The 19,913-nt window shown below is 50.9% G+C and overlaps 1 protein-coding gene across 3 annotated transcripts in view; it reads right to left on the minus strand.

Moving 5' to 3' along the window:
- GAS7 (growth arrest specific 7) overlaps nucleotides 1-19,913 on the minus strand; it is a 209,033-nt gene that overhangs the window by 141,102 nt on the left and 48,018 nt on the right. The window contains exon 1 of one of the 3 annotated variants that reach the window (XM_070389494.1): nucleotides 2,576-2,859. The exons of the other annotated variants lie outside the window; for them this stretch is intronic. Within the exon in view, the coding sequence (XP_070245595.1) occupies nucleotides 2,576-2,844 (269 nt within the window). The 5' untranslated portion in view covers nucleotides 2,845-2,859. Of the gene's footprint in view, nucleotides 1-2,575; nucleotides 2,860-19,913 lie in introns of those variants that run through there. 3 annotated transcript variants of the gene reach the window in all.

Below are 19,913 nucleotides of genomic sequence, written 5' to 3' on the forward strand. Positions count from 1 at the left end.
TCTTCCAATTTATGTCTCCCCCAGGATTCTTGCTCAGGTGGCCAAGTTGGATGGTGAGGCATGAAGTGAACCCTCTAACACTCTGCACGCTTGCTCTATGGAATACACCTGATACCACAGGGAAGCGAGCCATCCCAGGCAGTTACAACAGTGCCATTGTGTCTGCAGGTAACACTTGGGCTTGAAAAAAAAGCTTCATCTACGTGGATGGACCTAGAGATTGTCATATTGAGTGAAGTAAGTCAGAGAAGGAGAAATAGTGTATGACATCCCTTATATGTGGAATCTAAAAAGAAATGATACAAAGATGAACTTCCTTACAAAACAGACTCACAGACTTAGAGAAAGAACTCATGGCTGTGGGGAGGGGGAGAATGGGGGGAATGGGATAGTTGGGGAGTTTGGGATGGACATCTGTACACAGCTATATTTAAAATGGATAACCAACAAGGACCTACTGTATAACACAGGGAACTCTGCTCAGTGTTATGTGGCAGCCTGGATGGGAGGGGAGTCTGGGGGACAATGGATACACATCTATGTATGACTCTCTCTGCTGTGCACCTAAAACTACCAAAACAGTGTAAATTAGTTACACCCCAACACAAAATAAAATGTTAAAAAAAAAAAAACAAAGCTGCATCTTCATGACTTTTACAAAATTAGTCTCCCTGTGGCCAGTCCATGTGATGGCCTCTGCCCAATCTTATTTCCTGAGAAATCTTTGTTCTCTCACAAACCAAGCATTGCTCAGACCTGACAGCTAACTTCCTCCCAAACTCACAATCAGGCTCCACTTCATACCAAAAGGCACTTGATGGGGACAGGACAGGGCCAGGACCTCTCTCTTCACTCCTGCTGGGCTGGAGGAATATTCTCAGCTTATTATTAATCTAGCTCCTTAGCACCTTCACAGGCGACCAGGAAAGAGGGAGGAAAAGAGGCAGCTATTCCCCTCCTTGTTAGGAGTTCTGAAGGCTCAGAAGGAGGAAACGGAAACTTTAGGTTAAAAGAAGTCTTGGGGGAATAATTCAGGTTTAACAGATGATGAAACAAGTGATGTATATGGTTCCTGGCAGCCTTGCCTTTTTGTGATTAATTTCATTATAGTTCTAGGCCTGCAACTGGCAACCTCGCCTATTAGCACAGAGGAACAAAATCTGGCTGCTGGACTTTTCAGAAGAATGGTCCCTATCTGCCTGCCTGGCATCTCACTGCCATTTTCTCTTCTTAATGTCCTTGCGTGGACACGGGCACACCAAATCTCACACACGGTTAACGCGGGGATCACCACTTCCCACGACCTCATTCCCCGAGCTCCTCGCAGTTGTTGCCTTTACACTTGAGACTGTTCCCTTGATGTTGATGACACCAGCCATTCAGGTCCCTCTCTGCCTGAGAGCTGGACCTGTCCCCTCAAATGCCATCCAGGCTCACATCAAGGATTCCATCACTGCCACGTCTCATTGGTTACCATGCCGGGTAGATTTCCATTCCTCTCCCACCGGAATCAGCTGACCTTAATTTTCCTCTGGGTATCACTCTTATTCCTTCCACAGTCCATGGGGGTTAGGATGACCCCACCTCTCAACTACGCCATCCTAGGCTCCACTGGAAAGCTGCCCAGTGATATTCCTCTTTCCTTGGAATTACTAAGAGTTTTTAGCATCTTTCTGAAGAGGTGACTAAGCTAGAAAATGCTGCCAACATAGAGGAAAGTAAAGCCAGGAGATGAAGGGTTTTGAGGACACTGCCTTTGCCTCTTCTACTAGTTATTTTACTAATAGAATTACTAGCAAATAAGCAAATAATAATGATTAATTAGTAATAAATAATATTACTGTGTATCAGTATTGTGTGCTCAGTCATGTCCGACTCTCTGCAATTCCATGGACTGTAGCCCACCAGGCACCCCTGTCCATGGGATTATCTTGACAAGAAGACTAGAGTGGGTTGCCATTCCCTTCTCCAGGGATCGTCTCAACTCAAGGATCGAACCCATGTCTCCTGCACTGGCAGGCAGATTCTTTACCAATGACCCACCAGGGAAGCCCACAGTGTACCAAATTAAACCAAACCTCAGTGGTTTCAAACAGACATGGGGTCTCAGTTTCTGCAGGTCAGGGATCTGGGTACAGTTTACCCAGACTTTGAGACTTAGCCAGACTTCTGAGCAGACTTCTCACAATGCTGCTACCCAGGGTCAAGTTCTCCACCTTCCCAATCTAATCCCTCTCAACTCCGGTCAATCCACCTCCAAAGTTCATCCAGAATCCACCCAGTGCTGCCACCCCGTTCCCAGGGCACCATCACCACTCCCTGTATCATCACAATGATCTTCAAATTGGCTCTCCATCCCCTCCAACCTATTCTCTACACGGCAACCAGAGAGAACTTAGAATACAGTCATCAGATTACATCAACCCCCTCAACCAAAGTCATCCAAAGACTTTGCACTGCTCTTTGAAAAAAGAAATCCAAACTACTTCGCCTAATTCACAAAGCAATAAAGTCTGCCCTTCTACCTACCCGATCCCTCATCATTTTATACCACATCCCCTCCAGCCACACCAACCTTCTTTGCTCTGTGCCACTCAATGCAGTGTGGTTCCCAGACGTATGTTGCTTTTTTAAAGTTAAAACAGTGACAACTAAAATAAAATGTGAAATTCGGTTCCTAACTGTTCCCAGACACCTTTCAAGTACCGAGCTGTCACATGGGGCTGGTGGCCACATGACCAGAACGGATGACCCGGAAATGACCAGAACATTTCCATCGCTGCAGATTAAGCTTCGACCTCGCTGTCCTAGCTGCTCCTTGGAAAAAGTTTGGTCCTTCCTCATGGCTTTGGCATGGGCTGTTACCTTTGCCTTTCCCCCAGCAATTCGTTCCCATGGCCGGATCCAGACATCGGCTTAAGTGGGAGGTTCCCCCACAAGCACCGATCTAAAGCCACTGTTTAGTCACTTCCAACCACAGGAACCAATTTAATCCTGCACAGCATTTACCACGGGCTGAGGCCCTCCTTGTTTATTTGGATTTGTCTGCTTATTGCCCAACCCCACCCACGCCTCCTCACCCCGAAGCAGACTTCCAACATCAGGGACCTTGTCCGGCTGGCTCATAGCATTCCGGCGCCCGACACACCTGCTCAATTAGCCACTCAGATTTCCTCTTAAATCACCCTTTCTCCACCTTCCCTGCCACCACCCAGCCTTCATCCCGTGACGACACTGCAGACAGAATCCTGCCTCTGCCCTATCCTGAGCCTGCAAACACTCGCAGGTGAATCTTGTCAAGTGCTCCTCCTGTCGGCCCAGTTCCCCGTTCCTGTCCCTCTGGCTCCACACGGCCTCCGTGTCTCCACAGGTAGCATGCCTGTTCCTACCTCTGCGCTGCCGTCAAGGCTTCCGCTCTGCTTGGCGCACCCTCCCTGCTTCTCCATGCAGCCGCGCCTTTGCCTGCCTCCCAGGTGTGGCTCAGGTGGCGGCTGCTTCTGCAGACACCAGCCCCTCCTCTGGTCTCCTCCAGCGCTTCCTGTCTGCAGCCCAGCTTCGGTGCTTACTCACGGAAGACAAGACGTTCCACCTCCCACACATACCCACCCCCCGCACCCAACACACACACATTATCATCCCCAGAGATGACTCCTAAGAGGGGTGCTTCTCAAACTTCACTGAGGAGCAGAGTCAATGAAGAGTTCACGAAGGGCACAAGGTCAAGGCTTATGGACACAGGATAAGATCTGGGCCTCTGGGCCTTCCCCACAATCCCCAGGTAATGCAGAGACCCAACTGTAAGCTGCACCACTTTCTTTTTTTTTTTTTTGTATATTTGACTTACAATGTTGTGTTAATTTCTGCTATACAGCAAAGTGATATAGTTATACATATATAAACATTTTCTTTCATATTCTTTTCCATTATGGTTTATCATAGGATATTAAATATAGTCCCCTATGTGATAGAGTAGGACCTTGTTGCTTGTCCACCCTATATATAATAGTTTGCATTTGCTAACCCCAAACTCCCAATCCATCCCTCTCCCACCCCACTCCTTAGCAACCACTTGTCTGTTCCGTATGTCTGTGAGTCTGTTTCTCTTTTGTAGGTAAACTCATTTGTGTCCTATTCTAGATTCCACATATAAGTGATACATGGTATTTGTCTCTGATTTTCTTCACTTAGTATGATAATCTCTAGTCCATCCTTGAGAGTTCCTTGGACTGCAAGGTGATCAAACCAGTCAATCCTAAAGGAAATCAGTCCTGAATATTCATTGGAAGGACTGATGCTGAAACTCTAATACTTTGGCCACCGGATGCAAAGAACTGACTCAATGGAAAACACCCTGATGCTGGGAAAGATTGAAGGCAGGAAGGAGGAGAAGGGGATGACAGAGGATGAGATGGTTGGATGGCATCACTGACTCGATGGACGTGAGTTTGAGCAAGCTCTGGGAGTTTGTGAAGGACAGGGAAGCCTGGCGTGTTGCAGTCCGTGGGGTCACAAAGAGTTGGACAGGACTGAGCAACTGAACTGAACTGAGTCCATGCATGTTGCTGCAAATGGCATGATTTTATTCTTTTTTTATGGCTGAATCATATTCCATTGTATATATGTACTACATCTTTATCCATTCGTCTGTCCACAGGCATTGAGGAGTCCATGTCTTGGCCACTGTAAACAGTGAGCTGCATTGATTTAGAACATCAGACCTTCAAGGAATAGTTCAAGTCTTGGCCATTTCCACCAATAGGAAACACCTGGGAAGGGCCCGACTTGGTTAATGACATTCTCTCACACAAACTTGCTCTTCTACAAGTACTGAAAGCTACTCCCTGGAGCAGGCTGAAAAACGGGCCCCCAAATGGAGCGACATCTTAATCTCTGGAACTTGCAAAAAGAAAAAAGGGATGTGCCAGGTGTAATTAAGCTAAGGAATTTGAGATGAGAAGGTTATCTGGCTGGACCCTAAATACACTCACAAAGGTCCTTATAAGAAGGAGATGAGGTCAAAGAGGGAAGGAAGCCAAAGTGAGGCCAGAAATGGGGAGAAAAAGCAGTAAGACATGCAGCCCCGAGTCCTGGAAGGAGCTTCTAGAAGATGGAAAAAGAAAGGAATGGATGCCCCCGCCTCCCCCCAGGAGAAGCCAGTCTTGGGACACTGATTTTTAACCTCATGACTCATCTCAGACTTTGGCTCTTCAGATTTATGGAAGGGATGTGAAACTACTACATTTGTGGCGAGAGAAAACCAACACCTCCCTTTCTGTAACAGGGCAAGGTAAAGTTCTAAGTGCCCAAGGATCATGATTTTCTGCTTATTTCATTATTGAAAAGACAACACGAGACGCTGGTATTCGAACAGGGCTGGCTTGTTCTGTTCATGCCTGTGCCCACAAGGCCCAGATCAGGGCCATGGACATCTGTGGACATCAAAATTCCTCCAGGAAGGCACACTGGTGAAATGAGGCAGGAAGGCGTTTTAAAAAACAAACAAAATATGCTCTTTCCATTGATTTATTGTTACAGGGTTTAAAAAACAGCAGCAGCAGCAAGGTGAAGAAGAGGAAGCCATCACAGTGTGAAGGGAAATAAAGACACATGTACATTTGCAAACATCTGCATGATTTCCTCCACACCCACAAGAAAGTGATAACTTGCTCACTTCTGAGAGGTGAACTGAGAGGCAGAGGACGGGGTAAGAGGTAGGCCAACGTTCACTCTATTTTTTAGTGCTTGTCAAATGTCAGAATTCATCTATATATTACCTATTCAGTAAAAATGTGCTCATGTCACTTCAGTCATGTCTGACTCTTTGCAACCCCATGGACTGTAGCCTGCCAGGCTCCTCTGTCCATGGGATTCTTCAGGCAAGAATACTGGAGTGGGTTGCCATGCCCTCCTCCAGCAGATCTTCCTGAACTAGGGATCTAACCTGCATCTCTCATGTCTCCTGCATTAACAGGCGGGTTCTTTACTACTAGCACCACTTGGGAAGCCTGCTGTATTTCTTAGTGCTCATCAAATGTCAGAATTCATCTATATATGACATATTCAGTAAGAATAAAACTAACACAGATACATTCCTGGGATTCACACTCAACAAAGAGTTTAAAACCTACCCCATTCTGCATGGATGCTACAACCTTGGTGGGAAGATGGCACCTGCCAGGTGAGCAGGCCCAGGGGAACAGCTGCACAGCAAGCAGCCTCGAGTCAACCCCCCGGCCCTCCCGGTGCCACAGACGCCCCATCCGCTCCCCTGTGGTCCAGGGCCTCCGAGGAGGATGAGGAGTTCCTTAAACCCTGGTCCTCAGCAAACCCAGGCTGTGCTCCAGCCCTGGAAGTGATCAGGGCTGCTCCGGCCCCTGCCTAAGCCCTGGTTTCTGGGTCCATTTCCGGACCAGGGTGCCACCCTACCCCAGGGCGCCCATCGCCATGGCGATGATGCCCCGCCAGCCTCTCAAGCTAGGGGAGCAAATGCAAGCGGGCTCCACGGCTGCGTCCGATAATCACTATGGACACCAGCCCGTATCAGGTCTGCGTCCAATTAGCCACCCCCACAACAACACCATGGCAACGAAGGTAATATTATTGTTCCACGAAGAGAGAGAGAGAAACACACACACACACAATGTGTTGTACGGCAGCTTTCACAGCCACAGAGATATCACTTCTCCACGCCCTATGACTTGTGCTGCTCACTTCCCGACGACGATGCAGCTCCTCTGATGGGAAGTCACAGGCTCGGGCGATTACCTCTTCGCACCCTCCACGCTGTGCGCCCTTCACAGGAAACAGCACAAGTCCCGGGCAAGCCGGGTGCAGAGGCTGTGAGCCTCCCTCCCTCTGCCTTCTCCGGGAGGCAAGGAGGCTGGCCAGAGGCAGGATGGCCTCCAGGTAAAGCTCCAAGCTGCCCTCTGTCTGTCTGGCTGTCTGTTTGGCTGGCTAGCTGGCTTCTCCATGCCAGACCCAAGCAGGGCGCTGGGGTTTTGGTGGCTGCAGCCCTGAGCCACACACTAATCTTCAGACCCAAATGTGGAAAGCATTAACCCAAATGGAAAGACATAAATCAGGAGGGGAGCTGATGCACCGAGGAAAACAACTCTGCTCCGAGAGCCTGGGCTGTTGCACAAGAGCAGAGTGAGTCACCCGCCAGCAGGGGGAGGACAAGGGAGGGAGGGAGGGGAGCCCTGTGGGACGGGCGACGGGAGGGAGGGTGGAGCAGTGCAAAAACACAGCTGTAGGCTCGTCACTAACCGCACTTCAGCAGCAGCCTGCGGAGAGAGGGGCAAAAATGTCACCTTCCCTCCCCAGTCCAGGAAGCCTTTCAAACCATGTCCTTCCCTGGAGAAGACAGCAGGAAGGAGTCTTCCCAACAGCCAACCCGTCACCCTTTGCACCCTGCAGCTGTGTCTTGGGGAAGCAAACCTCAGGCCCTCTAAAAAGAAGATCTTCTATATCCTTTGCTCCTCCCTGGCCATGTGCCATGTCATTTTGGGGTCCTCAAGCCCAGGTGCCCATCGTGGGTACACAACTCTTGTCCTACCTGCTTGCCCATCACTACTGTTTCATATCTTCTCTTCCTTTCCTTCTTCCAAACACTCCATCTTCCACCCAGGCTGCTGGGGACAAGACCATCAGCTTCCCCATCCCTACTCCCTGGGGAGAATCTCCAGGCTTCCTGTAAGACCCTGCCTCACCCACCAACTCCTCTGCCAAGGGAAAGGAGGGCTTCCCTGGTGGCTCAGACAGTAAAGAATCAGCCTGCAATGCAGGAGACTCCAGCGTGATCCCTGGGTCGGGAAGATCCCCTGGGAATGGCTACCCACTCCAGTATTCTTGCCTGGAGAATCCTCGGCCAAGACTGATTCCCAGCCTTCAAGTTCTAAGCACCGGCTGTGAGCAGGCCCTGCTATCCCTGGGTGTGGCCTCAGGGAGGAGGAGCCCTAAAGAGATAAGGGCTTGAGAGTGGAAGCACTGGGAGGTCTGAGCCCTCCCGGCTCTAGAAATTACCCTGGCAACACCATAGCTTTTAGCAGGACCCCTCCTCATCTCACTCTGATGAAATAAGGCTGTGTTTAGAGATCAACAAGGTCTCTTAGGCTCTGACAATGCTACATCGTAACATTAACGGAACTCACACCCCTGTGAGTAGACACACACAACAGCTGGATAGATGAGTAAATGACTCAGTTTTGTTGAAATGTGACAAGTGATGGAGGAAAAGAACCAAGTAATGCAAAGGGGTGGGCACAGTGGGGTGAGGGAGAGACTCAAAAGAGATGAAAGAGTGGGTTCGTTTCTGCTGGCTGCTGCACCAAACTATTACAAACTAATTGGCTTCCCAGGTGGCTCAGTGGTAAAGAATCTGCCTGTCAATGCAGGAGATGTGGGTTTGATCCTTGGGTCAGGAAGATCCCCTGGAGAAGGAAATAGCAACCCACTCCAGTATTCTTGCCTGGGAAATCCCACAGACAGAGGAGCCTGGCAGGCTGCAGTCCTTGGGGGTTGCAAAAGAGTCCGACATGACTCAGTGACCAAACAACAACAAGAACACCAAAGCTCAAAGTTACAATATAAATGTGTTGTCTTCCAGTTCTGGAGTCAGAGGCCTAGAAAGGGGTCAAGGTACTGGCAAGGCAGCTCCTTCGAGAGGCCCTAAAGAGAACCTGCGTCCGTGCCTCTCCTCTCAGCTTCTAGACGCTGCCCACATTCCTTGGTTCGAGGCCCCTTCCCACATCCTGAGTCTCTAGCTTCTGCTGTCACATCTACTCCAGACATGACCCTCCTGCCTGCCTCTTCTACAGATCCTTGTCCTTACATTGGACCCATCGGAATAATCCAAAACCACCTCCTCATCACAAGAGCCTTAAGTTACTTACACCTGCGGAATCCCATCTGCCTTGTAAGGTAACGTCCCCACAGGCTCTGGGGACTAGGCCATGGACATTACTAGTCCATTGGAGTGGAGACCATTACTCAGTCCACTGCAGGGAGTGAGCCATGCGGGGCTGCCAGGGCCCTGAGGAGGAAGTGTGCCTGAAACAGCTGCAGGAGGGCCAGAGAGGCAGGGTGAGGGAGGTGAGCGAGGGAGGGGGAGGAGAGGCCCCAGAGTCAGGGCAGTCACGTGTCTGACTGTGTAGCTCCTTGTCAGCTGTGGTGGGGACCTCGTCGGCATTTACTCTGCTATCGTAGGGGCCCATCCAGATGTTCTGAGTCAGGAGGCGACTGTTCAAATCAAAGGGTATGATGCTGGTGGCTGTGGCTCAGAGCAAAATGACAGCGGTGGAATGGTTGGAAATTTTTTTTTTAAAGTCGTATCTGGAAGGAGGAGCTCACGTGCTTATCTGACAAACCAAACACAGGACGTGAGAGAAAGCGGCGGGAGGGGGCTGTCAAGGTTTTTGGCCAGAGCGGCTGAAGCGACAGACTTGGAGTTCACTGAGCAGGACAGGCTGCGGGTGGTGTGGACAGGCTGAGTGGCAATGCCAACTGGATATGGGTCAGGAGGTCAGGGGCAAAACTGATGAGCTCAGGCTGGAAATGGACTTGCTGGCCACAACTGAAGGCTCTCACGGCGGTGCTGCCAGGGGTCCGGACTGGGCCCAAACAGCAGGCTAAGGACTGAGGTCTGGGTTTGATCCTGAGAGTAATGGGACACGCCTGGGCCCTGCGGCAGCCCAGGGTGTAGAGCCAGCCAGGATGACCACGGTTAATCCTTTGGGTCAGGCACCAGTTGCAAGACAAGAAGACAGAGGCTGAGTCAACAGGGATTTTGTCTCAGCCTACCGTTGCTCAATCTGGAATTTTTCGACTTCTCACAGCCCGGAAGGTGGAATCTGAGTTGTGGGGATGGGGGGCCAGGGCGGCGGTAGGGTGGGGGGGGGTAGTTAGGCGGGATTCAGGAATGCAGTCTGACCACAGACTCCAGGATCCTCAATTGAGGAGAGCTCACCTCACTACTGGTCTGGCTCCGGTTGGCCCCCAAGGGTCCTCACTGTCCAGCCCACGAGTCCTAGAAAGCCTTTCTGTGTCCGAGCTGCTGGACACTATCAACATAGTCCTACCCTAGGGGCCCAGGAAATCAGGAGGACAAAGAGGGCCAAGGGCAGGTGGCCAGACTGTGTGGGCCCCTCCCAGGGGACGCAGGCCTGCCCCTCCCTGAGGATAACATGTTCCAACACCTACGGCAAGCGGATCCTCAGGGACAGACAGCACAAGCCAAGCCCTTCCCTGGCACTTCCATCCATTCATTCATTTGACAAATATTTAGTGAGTACCTACCCAGGGTCAGGCACTGCTCCTAGACATTTGGGACATGTCAGTGATCAAACAGAAAGGGAAAAACCCTGTCTGTGTGGACCACTGACTTCTGCATGGGGGTAGAGGGAGCAGACAATAAAAATCAATAAATACTGAGCTGGCCAAGTTGTTCAGATGTTTTTTGGCCAACTCAATAAATAAACTATAAAGAATATTAAAATGGTGATGAAGGGGCTTCCCTGGTGGCTCAGTGGTAAAGAATTTGCCTGCCAATGCAGGAGACATGGGTTCAATCCCTGATCCGAGATCGCATATACTAAGGAGCAACTAAGTGCGTGGGCCACAGCTACTGAGCCTGCGCTCCAGTGCCTGGGAGCCTGTGCACCCTAGAGCCCGGGCTCCAGCAAGAGAAGCCACCACAATGAGGAGCCCAAGCACCGCAACCAGAGAGGAGCCCCTTCTCGCTGCAACTACAGAAACGCCTGAGCAGCAATGAAGACCCAGCACAGCCAAAAATAAAGAAAGAAAATTATTTTTAAAAAGAAGAAGGTGATGGAAGAAAACAAACAGAACAAGGGGAATCAGGAGTTCAGAGCAGACGGGGACGGTGGGCAGCAATTCTAACTGGTTCAAAATATTACAGTTGTTTCCAAGAAGAAACAACTTCTTTCCAGGAGGAACTGTCTAGCTGTTCAGCCTCCTCCTTTCCTCCTTCCCTCCCTCAGTCACTGAGTGCTCACCGGAGGTCAGCCCCGGGCACAGCCCCACTTTCATGAACATGCTTTCTTCTACAGTTTATTACATTTTATTACACATTTTATCCAAGGAGAGAGAAGTTAAAGACAGTCATTCCAGAAGGGTGACAGAAGAGCAGAAGCTCACCATCCACAGGATTCCCGCAAGCGTGCCAATCACAACGGAGACCTCCCCTCCCCTCAAGAGTGTCGGATTGTTGGTCAAAGGGCCTGGCCCACGTTCTCCCTCCCACTTCACACCCCCATCACCACTGGGACCTGGATTAGCAGAAGTCACAACTCAGTGGTCTCTGCGGAAGCTGCCCACAGACTGTCCTTACACCCTGCCTGGTCACCATCCCAAAGCATCAGCTGGTTTTAGGGCCTCTGGACGCACTTGTTTGTTCCATATTGCAGACCAACACGTTCCCAAGGAGCACCATCCCCTCCCCTCCACTCTGAGCATCTCTGTCGAGCAGGTTCTGATTCCTCTTGCCCAACTGTGCTCACTCCCCAGCCCACGGCAGCCTGGAGGCAGAGGATGACGTGCAGGACATCACACTTAGGCCATCTGGGGACCAAAAGCATTTGGCAGCTCAAGTCTCTGACCTCAGTTTGGAACTCTCTTATCAGTGGCACTAACCACTGGGGGACTGCAAGTGAACTGAGCACAAAGGCTCTTCCTGTGTGGAGGAAAGTCAAGACTGGCCTTTGATGCACACCCTTGACAGTCTTTGGACCTCTGGACCATCCATCTCCTTCCACTGTTCATCCAGCAGGACCAGGGCAGGCCCCAGGCTCCCTCTGCCCTGCCATAAACCCTCCAGTCTCATTTCTCTCCAGAAACGGAGGAGACTTGAGAAGATGGGGCACCGTCACTTTCCCATCCTGCCCTGTTACTGCATGTGTAAACGCTAAGTCACCTCATTCGTGTCTGACTCTTTGCGACCCAATGAACTGTAGCCCGCCAGGCTCCTCGGTCCATGGGATTCTCCAGGCAAGAATACTGGAGTGGGTTGTCATGCCCACCTCCAGGGGATCTTCTGGGAGCAGGAATTGAACCTGCATCTCTTACATCTCCTACATAGGCAGGTGGGTTCTCTACCACTAGCGTCTTTACCACTGGGAAGCCCTGATACGGAGTCTCCCCTGAATGGTTCAGCTAGAGCAGGACTCAATCCCCAGACCCCGGTGATGACTCTCAGCAGAGATGCTCTGAGCTCCACACCTTACAGCTGCACTGAGTTATGGGGGCTCCATGCCCCTCTGTGGCAGGCACATACAAAATCAATACAGCAACCAGTCGTTCAGGTCACACACTCTGGAGAGAGATGGCATGGGTACAAATCCTGTCGCTGACTGGGTGACCCTGAAGAAACTATTTCACTGCTCTGTGACTCAATTTCCTCATAAAACGGGCCTGGTAGTACTCATAGGTTTATTGCAAGGATGAAATGAGTGAATAAATAAATGTACAGTCTCTAGAACAGTACCTGAAAAACAACAAGTGCTATGTCAATGCTGTCTATTAAATTTTTTTAAATTTTATGTTTTGGCCACACTGTGTAACATATGAGATCTTAGTCCCCCAACCAGGGATTGAATCGGTGCCTCCTTGCAGCAGAAATCAGAGTCCTAACCACTGGACCACCAGAGAAGTCCTTACTTAAATATTTTTGATTGGACAGATCTGTTTTAAAATAGCCTAGCCACCTGTGTGACCTGGCTGTCAGTGCTGGAGAAGTAAGGGACACTAGTTTGATCCCTGGGACAGGAAGATCCCCTGGAGGAGGGCATGGCAACACACTCCATTATTCTTGCCTGGAGAATCCCAGGGACAGAGGAGCCTGGTGGGCTACAGTCCAAAGGGTCGTAAAGAGTCAGACAGGACTGAAGTGACTTAGCATACACGCACGCACCCATCGGTGAGGCCACAGGCTTGTTACTTAGTTAAGAGTATTGGAGTACTGAAGATCTAACTGTGGGCCACTGAGACTGCTTGCTTCTTCTTCATCAACCTCTCCCCTGCTTCTCCAATCCCAGGCTTTCTAGTGAAATTTCAGAAGTCCAGGTGCTTCCCGGGGGCCTCCAGCATCCCAGTAAAGAACTTGGCAACCCTCCCACCCAGGGCACACCACAGCCATCTCAAAATTCACTGAGACCCATTCTTGCAGGGGAAGACTTAGGAAGCGGTGGGCTGAGGGCTGCCTGGAGCCCTGTGAGCCCTTGACACAAGGCCCCCAAAGCATGTGGCAAGAGCCTGACCTCTCACTAAAGGTCACACAACATCCACTCTCATTAGCACCATCAAACCCCATGCCCCAAGGGCCATCGGCACCATAGCCCTTGCAGCTGGCAAGACGGAAGGAAAAGAACATCAGAGGACATGACTTACTGATGAGCTCTATGACCCGACCCCTGAGAGTGGACTTTCCCATCTGTGAACATGGTTCTTTGCCTCTCCCAGACCCAACCCGGGGACGGTGCTTCAGAAACTCAAACGGTCAGCCGTTGCATGTGCCTTCATCCCGCCCTCCCACTGAAGACTCACAAACAGTGCTTTCTTCTTGAGAGAGGAACTAGCGTCTATGCCAGCATTTCTTAGAGGGACCCAGTCAACCTTCGCTGGCAGCACACCGCCCCCAAACACCTGAGTTGACGTGTGTGGCGGGTTTGGTTAAAGCCCTCAGTGCAAAGTGGAAAACCCTGGCTCCCAACCACGCCTACACTACACTGCACAAACCAGTTACTGACAGCCATGAACCCTGGCTTTTCTCACCCCGTAAACCCCAAACACGACTGGACATGCTGTCAAATTAAATGTGCAGGCTGAGATCTCTGTTTTTTTAAGATTAAATGGGGGACCCCATATTCAAACACATATTTTCATATCTCTTTACTTGAATGTCTTTAGATGGGGCCCTCAAGGTTGCCACAGCCTCAACACTCATGAGTCACCTGTTGGACTCTGGAAAAAGCACTGAAAACTATATTTAAAATCAGCAGGGTCCCAGGGTTCCCACGCTCAACAGAAGTCCCTGGAGAACATGCTCAACACAGATTTCAGGGCTCCACTGCTTTCTGATTGAGCAGGTCTACGGCTGAGGCTGGCCCAAGGACCATAGTTTGAGAAGCCTGGCCTTAGAATTTGAAGGCTAAAAAGGGCACCGGGAATCCCCCAACATGATCACAAAAAGAGCCAGGGGACACTCCATGCCCTGTGCCTGGTTAACAGCTCCTGGTTCAGTCCTGCTGTCAGCCTGATGCAAGACTGTTCCAGCTCCCACCTCAGACACAGACAGTACTGGAGAAGACTCTTGAGTCCCTCGGACAGCAAGGAGATCAAACCAGTGAATCCTAAAGGAAATCAACCCTGAAATTCATTGGAAGGACTGATGCTGAAGCTGAAGCTCCAATACTTTGGCCACCTGACATGAAGAGCCAAGTCACTGGAAAAGACCCTGATGCTGGGAAAGATGGAAGGCAAAAGGAGAAGGGGGCGGTAGAGGAAGAGAAGGTTAGACAGCATCACTGACTCAATGGACATGAGTTTGAGCGAGCTCCGGGAAGTGGTGAAGGATAGGGAAGCCTTGCATGCTGCAGCCCATGGGGTCGCAGAGTCGGACACGACTGAACAACAGCAACAAAGGTAGAGGCCCCAGCACCCCGCCACCACTCTATCCAAGGCCCCTGCTGCTTCCTGCCTCCTGTCCCTCGGGCCCCCTGCCTTCAACACTCAGCCCTCTGGATGGCCTCTTCTTGGTCTCCGCTCCTAGCCACAGCTCCAGTCCTCCCTTCCAGGAAAAGTCAGGCCTGGCTGCTCACAGGAGGTCTCACGGCTGGGAGGGTGGAGTGAGAGGCCCTCCTGGGGAAGGCAAGGGGCACCACAGAGCCTGGGGGAACTGATCCAGGCCAGGCGCCTCCATCCTGAGCAGAGCCTGGAGACAGAGGGCTCTGGGCAGTGGGTGGAGGGCCGGGCAGGCACGCACACTGCACCAGTGTCCCCGCTGCACAATGCACAAGGGGCTGGCGGGGCAGGCGGCCAGGGCCCACTCATGCCAGTACCATCTGGGAGCCCTTGCCAGGCCTCGGAGGCCCGGCTGAAGAAGCTGGACTCTGTCCTGGGGCACAGTCAGGCTCTATTCTTATCTCAAGGGGGAAAGCGTGACTCTCCTTGCAGGGAACGGGGGCCCCCGGTGAGGTGGGGGAGGAAAACAGGGCCCTCACTGTGCCCGAGAAGGCTCCCCACTTGGCCCCCCCAGCTCTGACTGGCCCCTGGTGCCAGGGTCTTGCACGAGCCGCCAACAAGGACAGGCCAGGCCAGGCTGAAGGTGGACAAGGAAGAGCACAGCCGGGAGAAGACCAGCCCTCACCCACCACAAGACTCAGAAAACCGAGTACATGGGTCCTAAGTGAGACCCACTGAGTGAGACCTGGGCTTCCTGGGTGGTGGTGCTGCTGCCGCTGCTAAATCACCTCAGTCATGTCTGACTCTGTGCGACCCCAGAGACGGCAGCCCACCAGGCTCCCCCGTCCCCGGGATTCTCCAGGCAAGAACACTGGAGTGGGTTGCCATTTCCTTCTCCAATGCATGAAAGTGAAAAGTGAAAGTGAAGTCGCTCAGTCGTGTCCGACTCTTCTCGACCCCATGGACTGCAGCCTACCAGGCTCCTCCATCCATGGGATTTTCCAGGCAAGAGTACTGGAATGGGGTGCCATTGCCTGGGGTGGTGCTAGTGGTGAAGAAACCGCCTACCAGTGCAGGAGACATAAGAGACTCAGGTTCGATCCCTGGGTTAGGAAGATCCCCTGGAGTAGGAAACGGCAACCCACTTGAGTATTCTTGCCTGGAAAATCCCATGGACAGAGGAGCCTGGCAGGCTACAGTCCATGGGGTCTCAAAGAGTCAGACACGGCTGAGCATCTGAGTATGGGGATTTGGGGAAATAAGACTCAACAGGACAGGTCCCAGAAGGAAGAAACACAGTCTCCAGGACACAGTTACTGACCAAATCCCAAAGGAAAGGGCCCAGATATCCGATGCCCTGCCGGCCCCCCGCCCAACCACCCCAGGCACAAATCCTATTGGCAGATATGGGCCCGCTCATCTAACCCACAGCATCATTTGTAGGTGGCAACAGATCTCATTAAGACCTCCTTTTAGTCTGACGGAACCACAGTGATTCTGACACATTCATGCAACCTTCCAGGTGTCTGAGCGCTGAAAAACAACTCAGGAAGAGCCTAGGTTACCACCATGGACTCAAAGACTCAAATCACTCATAGGTCAAGTCTGCAAGGACAAAGGTGCCCCATGGTGGATGTGGTGCCAGGGGTCAGGGAGATGAGAGAGCAGTTACATGCACTAGAATAACTGAAGGAGACCTGAAAATAAAGACCTGGATGGGTGGGAGGGAGGCTCTAGAGGAAGGGGATATATGTATACATACAGCTAATTTACTTTGTTGTACAGCAGAGACCAACACAACAATTATAATTAAAACAATTATGTGTGTGCTTGGTTACTCAGTCATGTCCAACTCTTTGCAACCCCATGGACCATAGAGCCCACCAGGCTCCTCTGTCTATGGGGATTCTCCAGGCAAGAATACTGGAGTGGGTTAATTATACTCCAATTAAAAAAATAAGAGAGAGAGGTGGATATTTACTCATCACCCACTACGTGCCAAGTATATAATTCTGTGAGGTAAGTATTACTGTTCCCATTTTAAAGATTAGAAAATAAGAGTCGCTGAGAAGACAAGAAATTTTTCTTAGGTAATTAAGGGTAGGGAAGCCGGGCATGCTGCAGTTCATGGGGTCACAATGAGTCGGCCGTGACTGAACAGCGCTGAAGCACAGAGCCAAGATTTGGACCTCAGCCTTCAAGTCTAGCCTTCCTTCCATTATAGCAGCCCACTTCCTGGGAGTGGCAGGGTGCTAACTGGGTCTTGAAGGATGGGCAAAAGCAAAGCACGGAGGAGAGAGACTGATGTTGGAGAAGGAGCAGGTGTCTCGGGCATAAGGGTGTTGGTAGAACACACTGCCACCAGTTTCTCGACGTTTTTCTCCTTTAGGCCTGCAAATGCCAGTCTTGGCCAGTGAATGGTGCAGCAGGCACTCTCGAGGGCTGTAAACTGGCACCACCTTTCTGAAGGGTAATGACAGCATGAGTCAAAATGTACACCGCAGAGGGACTTTCCTGGGGGTCCAGTGGTTAAGACTTCACTTTCCAATGCAGAAGGTAGGGGTTCAATCCCTGCTCAGGCAGCTGGCATCCCACATGCCTCACAGCCAAAAAAAAACAAAACATAAAACAGAAGCAACATTGTAACAAATTCAATACAGACTTTAAAGGAAAAAAAAAAAGCACACCATAGGCCTAACTGGAAACTACCAGGAAAAGATGCCTCAGGAGGTATGCTGACTTCAGTGATCTTAATACTAGCAAAAAAAGAAAAAGAAGGTAACCTCAGTGTCCATCACTAGGGGATTAGAAGTAATAAATAGTTTATCCAAAAAAATGAACTAAAAGCAAACACTAAGAATAATGCTTTAGAAGACTCTTGAGAGTCCCCTGGACTGGTAGGAGATCAAACCAGTTAATCCTAAAGGACATAACCCTGAATATTCATGGGAAGGACTGATAGATGCTGAAACTCCAATACTTTTGCCATCTGATGTGAAGAGCCGACTCATTGGAAAAGACCCTGATGCTGGGAAAGACTGAGGGCAGGAGGAGAAGAGGCAACAGAGGATGAGAATGGTAGGACAGCATCACTGACTCAATGGACATGAATTTGAGAAAACTCCAAGAAATACTGAAGGACAGAGGAGGCTGGCAGGCTACAGTCCTTGGGGTCACAAAGAGTCAGACATCACTTGGTGACTGAACAACAATAGATGCATCTACTCACATAAAAAGACATTTAACATATATTAAGTTTAAAGAAAAAAAGCAACTTGCAAAACATATGATTAAAAGGGAGAAAAAAAGAAGATTATTCTTTCTTTCCCAGGAGGATGGAAAAGGGGGGTGAATGATGACAGAGTGAGGGAGTGGGTGATGCTGGGAACAAGGCTGGCGTGAGGGGTCCACCGAGTATGAGAGCCAGTGGAGAACTTAGACAAACTCCTGCTTGGCCTTCTTCTGGACCAGCCTTAACGGACTAGGAAACATCCAGAAGACACTCAGCTAGAGGGCTTCCCTGATCACTCAATGGGCAAAGAATCTGCTTGCAATGCAGGAGACACAGGGAACTCAGGTTCAATCCCTGGGTCAGGAAGATCCCCCCTGCCCCTCTGGAGGAGGAAATGACTACCCACTCCAGTATTCTTGCCTGAAAAATCCCATGAACAGAGGGGCCTGGCAGGCTACAGTCCAAAGGGTTGCAAAGAGTCAGACATGACTGAAGCTACTTAGCACACATGCCCCCTGCTTTATGTATTAATACTTCCCCTCATACCCCTTCTGGAGAAGGCAATGGCACCCCACTCCAGTACTCTTGCCAGGAAAATCCCATGGACGGAGGAGCCTGGTAGGCTGCAGTCCATGAGGTTGCTAAGGGTCGGACACGACTGAGTGACTTCACTTTGACTTTTCACTTTCATGCACTGGAGAAGGAAATGGTAACCCACTCCAGTATTCTTGCCTGGAGGATCCCAGGGACGGGGGAGCCTGGTGGGCTGCCATCTATGGGGTCGCACAGAGTCGGACACGACTGAAGTGACTTAGCAGTAGCAGTAGCAGCAGAGGAAGTAAGGGCCCACGTGCTGCAAGATGCGGCCAAAAAAGAAAACCCAGGAACAATAAATGTGTGTGAGGGAGGAGAGGAAAAGAACGTGGGCATGCACACACACCCACAAGATCGCCTCTCATTCCTGAACAGCCCACAGAATTAGGGGATGCTGTTTGCTGGTCAAACAGCAGCCCTATTTTGAGGGTCAGGACCAATCCCGGGGGGGTTGTGGGGAGAGAACATGATCTGGAACCAACAGATCCTGACCTCCTTTCCCAGTGAGAGCAGAGTGGCCAGAGCCCCACTTCTGGGTTCAAACCCCTGCCTGGCACCTTCCCTAAGCTGAGTGATCCTTCTGTAACCACACTGGGTCTCATACAGTTGGCCGGACACAGCACCAGAGCCCGGGGGGCGTCTAGATCCAAGCGAGTGCACACTGCTGACCGGCCTGGCAACCTCGGGTGAGTCACCCTGTGCCTAGAACCAAATGTCCTCTGCAGCAAGCGGTTGCAAGCAGACAGAGGTTGGTAATCCTGGCTGGCATACTCTGTTGCTGGCTGCTGTTTTCAGCCTCAATCAATCACCAACATTACAGAATGGGGTGATTTCAAATTTCCAGCTGGGCAAAGGTTCCCCATAATCGGCAGGGGCTGCCTGTTGCCAGTGGCATGTTGTTCCTCGGAGCCCAGTGATCCACCTGGTACGTGGCATCTGAATCCATCATCCCCACTCGAGATGAAGCAACGTTCCGTGACTGTGGGGTGTCTTTCTGCTCTGAATGCTGGGGTTAGCTAAGAAGCAGGGACTCAGGGAGCCTTGGAAAGAAGGCATCACTGGGCCCTCCCTTCCCCTCCATAAGCCCCTTTCTAGACCCAGCTCCAGTTTACATCAGGGGGACTCCTGGTTTCTCTGAGGGTACCACACAGACTTTTTGCAAAGTCTGCAGCTGGGCACTGCTGGGGCCTGGCAGTGGGGGGTGGGTGGGCTCCTGCTACTGGCTCTGTGGTCTGGAGGAAACCTGGGCTTGAGGTACTGCATGAAAGGCTCACTTTTTCTTTGTTCCAGAACCTTTGTCATCAACAGCTCCATCCAGCTTCCCAGAAGCATTTCAACTGTCAGCTCATAGAAGGATGGGCTTCCCAGATGACGCTAGTGGTAAAGAACCCAC

The sequence above is a fragment of the Bos mutus genome, chromosome 19 (genome assembly GCF_027580195.1).
Source record: "Bos mutus isolate GX-2022 chromosome 19, NWIPB_WYAK_1.1, whole genome shotgun sequence".
Lineage (NCBI taxonomy): Eukaryota > Metazoa > Chordata > Mammalia > Artiodactyla > Bovidae > Bos > Bos mutus.